The 15397-nt window shown below is 43.9% G+C and overlaps 1 protein-coding gene across 6 annotated transcripts in view; it reads right to left on the minus strand.

Annotated features, from left to right (window-relative positions):
• Window positions 1–15397, minus strand: part of Cdk5rap2 (CDK5 regulatory subunit associated protein 2) — a 198011-nt gene that overhangs the window by 139039 nt on the left and 43575 nt on the right. For all 6 annotated transcript variants that reach the window (XM_036179221.1, XM_036179220.1, XM_036179218.1 and 3 more), the window contains 3 exons: window positions 14290–14366; window positions 7894–8017; window positions 4536–4690 (listed from right to left, as the gene is read on the minus strand). In XM_036179221.1, the coding sequence (XP_036035114.1) occupies window positions 4536–4690; window positions 7894–8017; window positions 14290–14366 (356 nt within the window). The remainder of the gene's footprint in view (window positions 1–4535; window positions 4691–7893; window positions 8018–14289; window positions 14367–15397) is intronic.

Here is a 15397-nt window from a genome sequence, read left to right on the forward strand (position 1 = left end):
AGTGAGAACTCACTCTTGTGTGAAATTCAATGTTTTAAATGCCAGCAACTAACTCAAACTTTTAAAAATTACTATTTAGTTTGAAGACAACCTATCCATTGGCTATAGTCAACCTATAGGGCTCCCCAACATGACCACCTTCAGATGCAGAACAGCTCAAAGCCCAGACTGAATAAGCTAAAGTAGGGAAAATGACCCTTTGAAAAAGAGGGTAGGAGCCCAGGAAGACACTGGGAGTAACCATGCAAACAGGGACCACCCCAAGATTCAACTGCTTGCCATGCCCAACAGCAGGTTCCTCCATGTGGCTGATCCATATCCATGTCACCTGGATAGAGCTGATGATCCCTGCTGCTATGCTGGGCTAACCTTCTGACCTTGACTTAAACAATGGGCTCAGTGAGATTTAGTCCCTAGAGATTTACCAAATGGTCATATCCTGAGGGAAAAATCAAGGTGACAGCTGGTTGCTAGTCTCTGGGAGTTTAACTGGGACACCTTCATCTCTGAGGCTGACACATTTGTAGACCTGACAAACCAGGTTTCTATACCTGTCTAGCCAGCCCTGTGCAAATGCCAGAAAGATGCAGCCTTCAGCAAGACCCCAACCTGACCATCCATATCCATTGAGAAGCCACCACCTGGACCAGTGTACACACCCTCCCAAATGTCCTCTCCCCAAACAAAGAAGGAACCAAGCTTAAGCAGCACACCCTGATGGCCTACATGTGCAGTCTTTGTACACAGTGTGCAGACTGTGACTTTGCACATGCCAACACTCTTCATGGACAACTTCTAGGACTCCCCGAATAGGATTCCTATACCCAAGCACAGAGCCCTAAATTCATCTCTATGAAAATGTTTATTGGTGGTGGATTTTTTTCTCTTTTGGGGGGCCCACCATGCAACTCCCAAATAAATCACACATGGAGGCTTATTCTTACTTATAAATGCCCCGACTTAGCTTTGCTTGTTTCTGACCAGCTTTTCTTAACTTTAAATTATCCCATCTACCTTTAGCCTTCGGGCTTTTCCCATTCTCTTACTTCTATAAATTTTACTCTTACTCCATGGCTTGCTGTGTAGCTGGGTGGCTGGCCCCTGAAGTCTTCCTCCTTTCTTTCTTTTTTTTTTTTTTTAATTTATTTTTATAATGTATACAGTGTTATGCCTACATGCATGCTTGCAGGCCAGAAGAGGGCACCAGATCTCACTACAGATGGTTGTGAGCCACCATGTGGTTGCTGGGAATTGAACTCAGGACTTCTGGAAGAACAGCCAGTGCTCTTAACCGCTGAGCCATCTCCAGCCCTGAAGTCTTCCTTCTTGTCTGGCTACTGCTTCTTCTCCTCTTCCCCTGGATTTTCCCTTCCATTTATTCTCTCTGCTTGCCAGCCCCGCCTATCCTTTCCCCTGTCTTGCTAGTAGCCATTTGCCTCTTTATTAGACATCAGGTGTTTTAGACAGGCACAGTAACACAGGTTCATAGAGTTATACAAATGCAACATAAACAAAAGTAACACACCTTAAAATAATATTCTACAACACCTATCTGTCCATTATATATAAGCAGAACAACCTCTGTCTCTGTAGTTCCAAAGGCATGCTTAGCATTGATTTGGGCATGAATCATCTCCTCCAATTCCAGCCTGAATCTAGAAATCCATACTTCCCCTCATTCTCACCTCCACTCACCCACACCTCCACTCACCTACACCTCCACTCACTCATCCACACCTCCACTCATAGATGCTCACAGCTCATACAACTCTTGTCCTAACTAGAAGCATCATCCTCCCATTCCTACCTCAAAAAAACCTACTCACTGCTCATCTTCCTTCAAACTGAGTAAACTTCATCCATCAGCCACTCATTCTCAAAACTGAAGGAGGGGTATCAGTACAATGTCTTCCCTTCACTACCAAAGCCCTTCAAGCCCACTGTGTCCACTTTACCTCCTATTACCACCTGTGTACCTCCATCCCATTCCAGACTTTCAGTCTTGGTTGCCATCATCTATCTGGATGTCTGCATCAGCAAGAGGGCCCAGTGACAATCCATCCCCAAGGCAAACAAAAAATTTGCAATAAGTTTAAATCTAGTTTCTCCACACTCCTCCCCTTAACCCTTCAATGGATTCCCCCATGCCCTTCAGATGAAGTCCAGATTCTTGCACAAGACCCAGTGACCTATCCAGCATATCCACACTATATATGCTACATCCCTGTTAATCAATTAGTAGTCACAACTGTCAGAACAGTTTCATGATGCTTACAATCAAGTAACCCTTACACAGTCACCTAACAGTGAATCATGCCTGTGTCATTTATCCTATCTATTTCATGTCACCACATATCATCTTACATCATCAAAGGTGAGCCCAGTACATATTTTTATAAAAGAGACCACTTTCCCATATTTTTACTACAGACTATTGCCACAACTGTCTGCTTTTTTAATCTCTCACTCTAATTTATCAATTAAACTTTAACATAGATATATAAGTATTGGGAAGTAAAGGTGCACAGCAAGTGAAGTGCTAGATATAGTCAGGTTTCAAACATCCGTAAGAGTCTCAGTTAAGGGGACATCTACTTGACATGAGAAAGCTTCTCTTGGACCCTTTACATTGAATTTGTAAACATTAATGGTAAACCAATGTTTGTCCCATCCAGTTCTAATCCTTCTGTTCCTGCCTTTTATCCCTTCCACCTAGCCAACTTGATAAGCTTTGGTTTTGACAATGGAAGTCTCCCTGACTACTTTAATCACTGCTGCGTGGAACAGAAGACACACAAAAAATACCTGTTGAATAAAGGGCATAAGCATCCAACAGAGCCAATTAAATAAGTGCTAAATATGTCAAGACCCTCACAAGACTCTGTCCTATAATTTCTTGCAAACCCTTTCTGAGCCTTCTCCTTTCTTCCCAGTCCAAGTAGCTCTTGACTGTTCATGGATGGTACCTGGGGGAAGAAATCAGAGAAAGGAACCCTTCCTCTTCCTGGCAACATGGTCAAGAAAAACAATGAATCAAAAAGGGATAGATGGGGCTGATAACTCATTCCCTCTACCAAGATCCAGACACAACACTTCATTTCACAGATCAAAACTAGGAAAAGGGGGCCAGCTTCTGACCTCGATGCATGTACATAACAAATAGACACACACAGCCACACACCCCAAAATTTAAATTTAAAAATCCTCCTCTAACTAATGAGCCAAAAGAAAATTGAAAAGGAAAAAAGGGAACCTAAAAAAAGATTACAGTATACACAATAAATACAGTCCTCTGTATTCCTGAAGTGAAAGAGCACTGAAATATGGAGACCATGACCACAGGCTCCCTCAGCACTGATTCGGACCTCTCTCAGAGAGAATCCCAGAAGGTATGCTCAGTCTATTTCCCAACCCTAAACTGAAAACCAAGTGGCAAACCTAAATATCAAAAGGTGGCACTGAGTCAGAAGTAAGGGCAAATAACACTTGGTCACAAGAACTGAAACAGCCAGGCAGGGTAACGTGCTCCTTTAAACTCTACACTGGGAAGGGGGTGGGAGGGAACAGCAAGAGTTCAAGGCCAGCCTCTGCCACACAGTGAGTCTTTGCCAGCCTAGGCTATTAATTAACTAACTAATGTGGCAAGGTATACCATTCCACAGGGCACTGAGTGGATGAGAAAAGAAACCACAGGCAGAATCCTCTGGAGGACACCATTCATTCTGGGACCATCTCACCCAATTCCAAATAGGTGGGGCTCTTCAGCCACCTATGCTAGCAGTGTGTCTCCACTACATTAGCTCTACCTTCCACTTAGAGACCAACCAATAAGATATGAGAATCAAAATGTCAGAGAAAAATTTCAACGTTGTCTTAAGACGTTTTTGTCAAAAGCTTGGCTACAAGACACAGTGGTCATTAAAGTTGGCCTAACAGCCCTAGTGCCTGTCCATTTCTCAGAGCCAACAGCACTGTGCATTAAAGAACTCTGCATTTGATCTACAATGTTCTTCTTTGCCCTATAGTACTGCTTGATTTGGGCCTCCAGCCAGCATTAAAAAACATGAAGGAAAAGAGATAACAAAAAATTTACTAGTAGTTATTGTGGGGACATCACCACTTTTCCACCCTGTGGAAAGCACCACAAGAGAAATTTCCCTCTGATAGTGCCAAGCAAAACTGGGCTTATCCTGAATCCAAGGCCTCTTTTACCTCATGGAAAATGTGAATCTCAGAGCCACAGGATTGCTTCTTCCTTCAGCTACCAGGAAGTTGCAGCCGGAACTGAACACTAGACTTAGGATCTAAGTGTACTCATAACATGAACTGTGGAGTGGCCGTCTCTCACTCACTCCTCTCCTTCCTTTTTCCTGCCCTGCTCTGATCCCCGTTTGCTATCTTGCTCTGCTGGATCCTCCACGGTCAGTCATTCCACTCCAGTGAAGAACACTGACAGCCGGGAGGGAAGGGCAGGATGGGGAAGATCCGCTCCCCACCAGATGATGAGGGTCGTTTCCCAGGGAGCAGAGCCAGACCTGTCCTTCTCTTCCAGAGCCAGAGCCATCTCCAGGTCCCCCTCCTGCATCTTCTTCATTGCTGAGAGCTTGCTTTCCAAGCTGAGGCGAAGAGCCTTCTCTGTTTCCGTCCCTGCGAAGGCCTTCTCCAGTTCTGCTTGGGCGGCTTTCACATCCTACAGTTAAATTAAATGCATTTGATGCAATTTTTCAATACAATTGGGAACATTTTGAAAGGAAATTGGATTAAAATATAAATATTTATGACTTTTTCTCCGGCACATTTCCCCTCCCTGAATGTACTATACATGGACAGAATCAGTAATAAATACATTTGCCAGCCATTTTTTCCCTCTTGTATCGGAAGAGTAATGAGCACTTCCAATGGAAAAGAGTCAACTCTACAAGAACTATACTTTTGGTTTTGAAAAATCAGATCAATATTTACAGCTTCAATGAGAACAAGGAGAAATGCACTTTTCAATACTAAACATGTGTAAATCCCAGAGTCCCCTAATCTCCATGCAAATTCATCCCACAGCCCATCACCCCCCACTATTTCTTTTTAAGATAATGACTACACAGTTCTAAAATGCATTTCTGTATCTCCAAGGTGATTTAGGAGGTAAAAAACTATGCTTTTCCTGAGTGCTCGGAGAAGCCACCACGGAAATTATCTTCTAAATCTTTCAAGCCATGTCTGTGTTGGGGGAAAGGCTCTGGTGCTCACACAAGTGACCTGGAGTAGGCCTGACTCTCCCCCCACACAGGCCACTGCCTCAGATTGCATCGCTGACAGAAAAGTCAAACAGAACTAGGTTCAAAATGCAGCTCTCCCACTTTCTTGCTGTGTGACTTTGGATAGTCATTTAATCTCTAAGCCCCAGGTTCTTATTTTAGAAAACAGGACAGTCACCATTCCAAGGAGCTGCTGTGAGGCTGCCGATACCTGTCATCCCAGAAGCTACAAACTGGCTTCTCTTCCCCTGCCCTTTCCCTTCACTATCTCCACTAACATTGTCTGTCTTGGAAGTTTGTCTGTCACTTCATATTTCTTCAACAGCAAACAATAATGCTTGTTATTTACGAGTGCCTACTAAATGCCAGGCTCTGAGCAAGCAATTTTATATCATATTTGATCTTGACCTAACCCCAAAGTGCTCTGGACTGAGACAGTAGAATGTTGCAGCCTAAAATACAGCCAGATCTGTTAGGATTCTGCCATTCCAGCTATATGACTGCACATGTGCAGTTCAGTAGCTAAGAAAGGGGTCTTACATCTTTACATCATCAGTGTGATACATGATTGTGCAAATGCACACAGCATGGTCACGCAGTCTATGCATGCATGGTGTAACTCAGTAAGCCTTCCTGTGCATGTGCAGGTCTTAAAAGCTGGACACAGACTCCTCCCCTCTTTCTTCTGCTCTCTCCTCCTCCTCATGTGTTCCTTCCACAGGCCTGGCCACACTCTCTCCCATCCCCCTCCCCCTTCCTCTTAACAAAGCTCTGATACTGGGTTTTGTCAAGCCTCGTGAACTTTCTGCACGGTAACCAGTGCCACTTATTTAAAACCAACAAGATCACCTGACATTTACCACCTGTGTGACCTGGAGCAAATGACCTGGCCACTCTGTGCCTGCTATTTCAGTATGTTTAAAAAGGGAGAGAGAGAAAGAGAGAGACAAATGGAAGTAGTTAGCTCATGGGTTTCTTAGTACACATATGAGGCTTAGCAGAGGGCCTCTCCCTGTGGTGAGTTCTCATAGTTTCATGTATGCTCTTGTTACTGCAGTCAGTGCTACACTCCGATGCTTCTGTGCTCAATTCACACAGGCAAATGCTTCTTCATCCAATGGGATAAATGCAGCAAACAACAGAGCAGAAGCACCAGCAAGTACTCATGGGACAAACAAGGTGTTGCATCAAGGTGACAATTTTTTCAAGTGTCTTGATTAAGGGTGTGGTTGTGGTGGTTTGAATAAGAATGCCCTTCCCCAAACACCCCCAATACTCTCAACACCATAGGCTCACAGATTTGAATGCTTGGTAACCAGGGAGTGGCACTCCTAGATGTGGCTTTGTTGGATTTGGTATGGTGTCTTTGGAGGAAGTGTGTTACTGGGAGTGAGCTTTGAGGTTTCAGATGTTCAAGCCAGGAAGGCCCAGTGTGTGTCTCTCTCTTTGTGCTGCCTGCCAGTCCAGATGTAGAACTCTCAGCTACCTCTCCAGCATCATGTCTGCCTGCATTCCACCATCTTCCTGCCATGACAGTAATAGACTAAACCTCTGAACTGTAAGCCAGCCCCAATTAAATGCTTTCCTTTATAAGAAATGTTGTGGTCATGATGTCTTTTACAGCAACAGAAATGCTTAGACTGAATGGTGTATGCTTCTAATTATAGTATTTGGGAAGCTGAAACAGGAGGATTGCAAGTTTGAGGCCAGCCTCACTATCTAACAGTCTCAAAAAAAAAAAAAAAAAAAAAGCAAAAAAACAAAAAATCCCACCATAATAATAATTTATTAATATATATGGATTATTCCAATCCAAATTCTGAAAGGCTCAAAATATAAAACTTTCTGATTATCAACATGTCAAAAGTAAAAAAATTTCACACCTGACCTCATGTGATAGGTTATAGTCAAAACACAGGCACATTAAAATATTTCATAAAATTCCCTTCTAACTACATATATAATGAAGATGTGAAATGTAAGTGAGTTCCATGTCTAATCTTGGAGCCCATCCCCAAGACATTTCATTAGTTATGCACAAATGTTTAGTAATAAGCTCAAATCTAAACCACTTCTGGTCCCAGGCATTTCAGAAAAGGGTTACTCTAACTATGGTACTTAATATGAGCTTAAAATTGAGGAACACTTTGTACTGTCCTTCCAGAGGTGGTTGTTCAGCAAGGAAGCATCTGAGTTCCAACTATAGTCACGGCCTGACAGAATAAACAGCCCAAGAAGCTATGTAGGGCTCTACTAGAGAAATGTACCCACTCAGTTCAGGTAAGATACTGGACAAAGGCTAAGAACAAGAGCTGGGTGGACAGGCAATAAATAGCCAAGCATCAGGCAATCTGAGTCTGGGCTTGCTTAAAGGCTAGATGGTCATTCCATCAGTGGGCCTCGGCAACCACCTAGGCTAGTCACTACCTCTCTGTACCTCAGTGTCCTCACAAGAAGGAAGACAACAGGGTAGGGGTTATAAATTACATGTGTAAGATGCCAACAATGAGGCTGGGACCCAGAAGGCACTCAATAATGACGAGGGTGGCTGCATTTCTGCTGAAACATGACGTACAAGGAGAAAGGAACACCTCCCCAGGATTGACCGTAAGTAGAGGGCCCTTGGCATCTCCAGACTTACTTCTTCTAGAAGATGTATCCTTTTCATCAGGAGGTCTTCCATCTGCTGCACCTTCTTTCTCGCATCTTCTTTCACACGCTGGACTTCAGAACCACCCCCTTCAGTTAGGCTCTCCACTGCTTTGCTGCAGAGAGGGAAAGGGCAGCAGTCAGGTGCCTGTCTCATGGTAACTTCGTCAGCCCCAAAGACAAGGGTTATTTGCCAGTCATTTCTCCCATTCTCCTGAGTTAAGTTTCCTTTAAAAAATTAATATTTTAATTCAGAAACAGTGGAAGGGGGTTATCCCGCAGGATACTTATTAATATTTTAACACACAGCCTTTTGGGCTCTGTCTACCTAAACAGAACCATTTAGTGTATACTAATGAACTAACTTGATCACTTGATCACTTAGTATACTGAGAACACCATTTAGAAAAGTCAGTAAATATAAATCTATATCATCACCTTAAAGAGTACATCACTATATAGAATACACTTTATTAAGTCAACTCTCGACATTTTAAAGACCTAAATTGTTTCTGATGTAACATATGTGACTGATACACCAAGATCTGGGAAGAGGTGCCTAGTACAAAGCAACCACTCATTAAACGTCGGTGCCATGGTTTAATAGTTTCTGGGGACACACCCCTGGAAAGGGAATCTCTGAGCCCAAGGGTAATCATACTTTAACACTCATGATAGCAACGGCCAATTTTCCCACCAGTACTCTTACATCAGAGGTATAAGAAAGGAGACCTAGAAACCAGTGGATAAAGAAGTGTCATGCAACTAACAGATCTGTGAGGTTAAAGGCTTGCATGCTCCACCTTGCACCAGCCTGAGGACAAGCATTTTTAGTAAAGCAAGATGGATCCAACACAGGCTAGGACTTAGGGCATGATGAGTGAAGAGGGAGGGATGTGGGTGCAAGTACCTTCTACCTGGAATTGTGATGTTAAATGCTCTCAGGGCACTCGGCTATGACATTTTAGAATATTCTCTCTGGGGGACAATCAGGCAGGCATGACACTAAAGCCAGACACAGGGCTATGACCAGTGAGTGATGCAGAAAGAAAGGCAGTGGTGGCGGCTGTGAGACCTGAGTCCTCACTGCACTATAAATGACTGCACTCTCCAGAAGGACACCCGAGGAAACGGCTCCACCTAAAGCTGGCTTCTCAGAAAAACCACAGCAGAAAACCAAACGAAACTCTTTACCACTCAGTCCCTCACTTGACTTCAGGAGTACATAAAATGCCCTAACCCAAAGCGGCATAACCAGATGCTCACACACTGGGCCACATGAACTATTCATCCACAACAGTGCCACCCAGAGGGCTGTGCTGGCTCTCCAAGTTTCCCTCAAAATCACATGCTATTTAATAAAGGCCTTATTTATATCTACTTTTCCTTTCAGCAAGGCTTCAGAAAGCCATCATACTATCACCTTAATGTAATTCAGTGTGAATAACTGAAAGGAGGACCACGGCTCGGGCTGGACAGATCTGTTTCTAAATTCTCCCGCTATCCCATCCCCAGTGTGGCTCTGGGTAAATTACCTAGCCTCAGTAAATTAGTTGTTACACCTCAGCCTTCTCATGTGAAAAATGAGATGATTACCTCTTGGAACTAATGGGCTACCACACGGGGGTCCTCCACAGGCCTGCCTCAGCACTCTAAATGTTGCCCCCCCCCCCAACCCCACACATCCTGCTGTGAAGCCTCTCCTGTGAGGCCAGGGCAGCACAAGCCCTGCTGTGCTGCTGAGAGACCTCCTGCCACCCCTCTGCTGGACTCTGAGCTCAGAATAGATCATCCCCTGGCCAGAACAGAGGCAACATGTTCACTTCCCATAGCTGCCCTAAGTGCTCTCAGCCCCCATTCACTCAGCTCATTTCTGGGATCAGTGCGGCCCCCAATTCACAGTGACTCACAGTCATTTCTATCACTCCTCAAGGGGCATTACAGACAACAAAATGAATTCTAGACTGGCCTCCTCTCTTTCCCAAGCTGTAGATCAAGATTTCTCTCTCTCTCTCTCTCTCTCTCTCTCTCTCTCTCTCTCTCTCTCTCTCTCTCTCCCTCTCCCTCCCTCCCTCTCCCTCCCTCCCTCCCTCCCTCCCTCCCTCCCTCTCTGTGAATGTGCCGTATTTGCACACATATGTATGGAGGACAAAGGGGTGACAACACTGTCTTCTATTGCTCTCCACCTTAGTATTATCTCTTAAACAGGATCTATCACTGAACCTGAAGCGCCTTAAACATCAAGCCCCATCTCCCCTGCTGCCCTATCCCCAGCATTTTGGGGTACAAACACCTTACCCACACTTGATCCTGGGCGCTGGGAATCCAAACTCAGATCCCTGGGCTTGCACAATGAACACTTAACCCACTCAGCATCTTTCCAGCTCCTATCTGGATGTTTCTGGTCCTAAATTTCTTCTACCTGGATGCTCATGGATGTTTTAGCTCTGGTGCTTTCTGGAGTTCCCTGTATGGCCCCTTCCCTCTGCTGAGCTTTGGTCTCCCCAGCATCAGCCCATCTAATCTTGCCATTTCACAGCCTGAATCGCATACACTGTCAAGAGGCTGTACAATTTTTAACAACTACTAGCATTATTCAGTTTGTTTGTGTTTTAGTTATACCAATAAAATATATTCACAATAATAAATGTTCCAACTTTTCATTTATCATCTTTGTATTTTACAGTTACTGTAGCAATAAAATTTATACTCGGCAGTATGGTGCAATTTTCCTCTGCTAATGGAATTATTATTTTTTGTTTGTGTTTTAAAGCTACAGAGATAAAATTTACTCCCAACAATATGACTGCTCTTGTTTTTAATGTCCCCTTATTGTACTGATACACAGAACAATGGAAAACCAGCATACAAATCTGTTCACTTCACATCAAGGCAAGGTGGACTTGGGAGCTGCACCAGAAACAACTTGCTACAATCTCCTTGGGTCTCAGCATTCTCTCCACTCCAATGGGAACACTAGCAGCCTCATACAATTAGATTATCAAGCACTGCACATACAGGTTTGGGACAAAGGAGGATCAGGACCAGTATTTGTTCTCTCCCTCTACCATTTTTTTTTTTCTTTTGTAGAATCTGGGCTACAAGTGTAGATCAAGCAGACAGACCATCAGACCTAAGAGGTATACACCAACTTTCCACTCAATGTGAAAGAACCTTCCATAAACACTCTCATTACTTACTATTTTTAACCTTCAACATTTCCTCTAGATTATTTCCATTCAAATTAGAGTTGTTCTTTTCCTGAGGCAGAGCCCATGTCCTACCCCTTCCCCAACCAAAACTCAACTCAGAAAAAAGAGGGCTGACAGCATTACATTAACATCTCCATCAACATCTACCACAGACAAACTGCTAGGTTCTGGGTAGTTAGGAGCAAAAGGGAAAGGCCCATCAGCAGATATGAGGTAGACACTGAAAGGCTTCTTAGATATACTGTGCACACACTACATCAACACATGAAAGATTTAAAAAGAGAGAGAGAGAGAATGCACCCCTAACCCAAGTTCTGACCTTTCTGTCTAAGACCACAGCCCTTCTCTTTACTAAGCCTGATTCATTCTTCTATAAGATGGGAGTACTCCTTGAGATTTGCCTGAATAATGCTATGTGTGGGTGTGAAAGTATTGTAGACAGGGAAAAGAGCTACCCATGTGGGATAGACACCATATGATGGAGAAGTCTATGGAAGAGGCCAGTGCAGGCTAAAAGAAGCTATAAGGACCCTTGTCTGGTTCTTTTAGAACAAAGAGAGTATGGGAAGGCACTGGGCTGGGAGGCTAAGAAGAGAAGGCGTCTGTTCAGGAGAAGCTAGAGAAGCAAGAGGAAGAACAGCTATAGAACCTCTGGGATGTGCTGGGGAAGAGGTGGCAGACGGAGGTGAAATGTTAAAAGTCAATGTCAGCGTCCATCACTAGAGCTCATGACTTGAACTGCAGAGAGCCTCTCCTTGTGTGGTAGTTTGAGTACGAAGTGTCCCTCACAGTCTATTGCATTTAAACACTTGGTTCCTCACTGATGGCACTGTTACAGAACCTGGCTGGAGGAGGAATGCCACTGGGGACTGGCTTTGAGCTTCTGCAGACTGGCAATTCCCGCTTTCTCTTTCTGCTCCCTGTTTGTGGATCAATAAATGCTATCAGCCAGCTTCCTGCTCCTGCCACACCTTCTCTGTCATGGTGGATGCTCTCACTCAGGAACTGTAAGCTAAAATAGACCTTTTCACTCCCCAAATCATTTTTGCCAAGTTATTTCATCACAGCGACAGAGCTGTGACTAATACACCAACATCTCCCTTCTCACTCATCACCAAGGCCTGTGTGTGAACTGTGCTTCCCGGGGGGTCTTCTCATTAGCCTACCATTCATGTCAGCACTCAGTTCTCACCTCACCCACCCATCCTGTTTCCGAACTGGTCTCTCGGCATCCTCACAATACCTCTTCCACCCAAAATTCAGAGTGGCCTTTCCAAGAAGCAAACAACTTGTCTACCCTTAGAACAAAGACAAAAATCTCTAGTGTGCTACTCTGCTCCTCCTTTTTTAGACTTGCCACAGCCTCTTCTTTGACACACCTCCATCCACTCACCTGCCTAATTCTCCTGGCAACTCATACTTCATGTAAATGTCACCTCTACAGTCAGACCTTCCCTCTCTTTCACTGTTGCTGTATCTACTGCCACAGCTATAGACACCCACAGTTCCTTTTTTTCTCTTTACGGTTCTTCTCCCAACCTGGAGTCATACATTTGCTAATGTAAATACCTCATCATCATCATTCCCAGAAGAATGCAAGTCTCATGTAGCTGTTTGGATCACCATAGGCCTCACACAGTGCCACCCACAATTGTCATTTGGTATATATTTTCTGAGTAAGTTAACAAAACCACTCAGATCACAAAGGGCCTTGAGTACAAAGCCTGGTACCTGGCAATTAGGGAAATATATAAACATGCATGGAAGCACCCAAAACACCCCATCCAAAGTAATAATATTGAGGAACGTACATGAGCCTTTGTGAATTGGGTTTCCAATGTATATGTGCTTTGTCAAAACCAAGTACTACCCGAGATTTGCAGCACTGAGGCAATGAGTATGGAGAAGACCAAACTCACATGCTCATCTCAGGCCTGGTACAGCAGACTTGCTTCAGTACCCAAATAATGAGCCACTTCCAAAAGAAATAACTAGTAACCATGAAGATCTCTTAGTCTGGGTACATTTATTAATTTGTTCACTCATTCAGCAGCACTCAGCAGAGAAGCCTAGGCCTAGGAGTCTCTGGTCTGCCCCTAAGCCACAACAGCCAACTTGCAGCCACCAGACGCAGTTGTAGCCCAGCCCAGAGTGATGCAAGCATGTTCCTGGCCCTCCATACCCAATAGGAGTTCCACTGCCATGACAAGAGAAGCACTGCTACACAGACTTCTAAGCAGCCCTTGTGGACTACCTGGGAAGAAATCCCACTCTTCTGGAGCAAAACTGAACACACTCTGGTATCCGATGTGCTGCACATGCCATCACCACAGCTCCATAACACTCCACTTGCTCACAATGCACCTCAGAGTAGCCTATGGCTATGGGAGGTTGAGGTATAAGTCACTCACTGTCTCTGAAGGTCTTCAGTGTATGGTGCTGTTAATTGTGTGATGAATACTGATGGTAGAGGAAGAACCAACCAACAGGTCTACAAGTTGTTGATCAATAAAAATTTAAATAAATGAACCAATCAATGAATATAGTAGTTTTCTAATTTTTAAGCATTATAATCCCCTTTAAATAAAATGCTACAAGAGTCCCTAGTACACACAACAAGCTTAAAACAAGTTACTGGCTGAAACCCTCCCTCTGCCTCCCATCCTCACCCACCAGAACCCCTTCTAGTCCCAGGCATTTTCATCAGTGAGAACAAATGAACTCCCTAAACACTTACAACACAGCTAACTTGACTCTCACAAACTGCTAGGGAAAGAAGCTAGACACAAAAAGCAGACCTAATGTATAATCTCATTTTTATAAAGTTCCAAAATAGGCAGAACTAAGCAACTGTGTTGAGAATAGAGGGTATTCTGCAAAAAAAGGGGATGCTCTGAGAACATGAAGGGAAGGGGGCTTCCAGGAAGCTTGGTGATGTTTCCTTTCTGGCTCAGATGAGAATTTCACATATGTGCTTGCTTCATAAAATGCACCATGCTGTATATCTTCCTATAACCACAGTAGACTTTAAAAACAGTTGACAAACAATTAAATGAAAACTACAAGCTCCTCGGAAAACAAATGGCTTAGAAAAGCAGCTGGCTGTGCTCTGCTGCCCAGCCCATCACCCACCCACGGGACCCAATGGCCAAGCTTTTGGGGTGACAGGTACTCACGAGGCTTTGACGAGCAACCGATCTCTCTCCTGGAGCTCCTGCTTCAGACTTTCCACTTCCACCTTGAGTTCAATGTTCTTTCCAAGACGACAAGGTAAGAAAAGATACAGTGTAAGTAAGGTACAGGAGTAGCAAGCGTTGATGGTGGGCAAACTACTTCTGACTTGGACTGGCAATGCCACACTTGTAATAGCAGATGTTAGACTCAAAACCCTCATAAGCCCTGAGGCACAGAAAAAGTAAATTATTAAGTACTGGTGGTCTCAAATGAAAGCCATGGATTCCTTAAGACTTGGAACAATTATGTAAATGTTCTAACAGCCGGAGCATTCAAATATCTAGGCATAAATGTCATACAAGTGAGGCTGATTTAAAAATTGTTTGCCCTCCGCCAAGAAAATTTACAGTTTGCTCTTCTCATTCGAAGGCAATTACTTCTAGTTGTTTACAATCACGCATGTGGTTGTTGCAGTAGGAACGTGCTACAGATTTAAAAACAAAAATAAAATAAAACTTGTGAGTGGATAAATGGGAGGCCACAGCATGGCCTGTCTTGTTTTAGTGTGAAATTTCTGGAGAAGCCCAGCTTATGTGGGGAGCTGTTCACTAAGGGATATCACAAAGTCATCAACCTTCTTTCCCTTAAGGCACTGGAACAAAGGAAGTAGCACATGGCCTTGGGCTCACATTCACTCACATGAGAATACAAAGACAGAATTTTTGGCAGGTGCCAGCCTGTGGGAGGCAGCAGAGTAACGGTGGGCTTCTGACTCAGCCACAAATGCAGTCCAGAAAGAATGCACAAAGGACTCACGTCCTGGAGACTCATACACAGCATGCAGAGGTCTGATATCAAACCAAGATTTCTCTAAATTCTTGCTCTTATTTTTTTTAATAACTCATACTGATTTTACATTTTCTTCTACCCATTTGTATTTTAAAAATAATAACATTTTCATAAAATGTGTAATCAAAAGGACATGCCTCCCTCCTTCCTGCCAACTATCCCTGGGGGGAAGAGCATGCTCAGGCAAGAGTGCAGCCCACACTGAAGGACATGGGCCTCTTCAAGAAGATGTCTGCAAGTCAGTGGACATGCGTGTATTTG

The sequence above is a fragment of the Onychomys torridus genome, chromosome 2, assembly GCF_903995425.1.
Source record: "Onychomys torridus chromosome 2, mOncTor1.1, whole genome shotgun sequence".
Classification (NCBI taxonomy): Eukaryota; Metazoa; Chordata; class Mammalia; order Rodentia; family Cricetidae; genus Onychomys; species Onychomys torridus.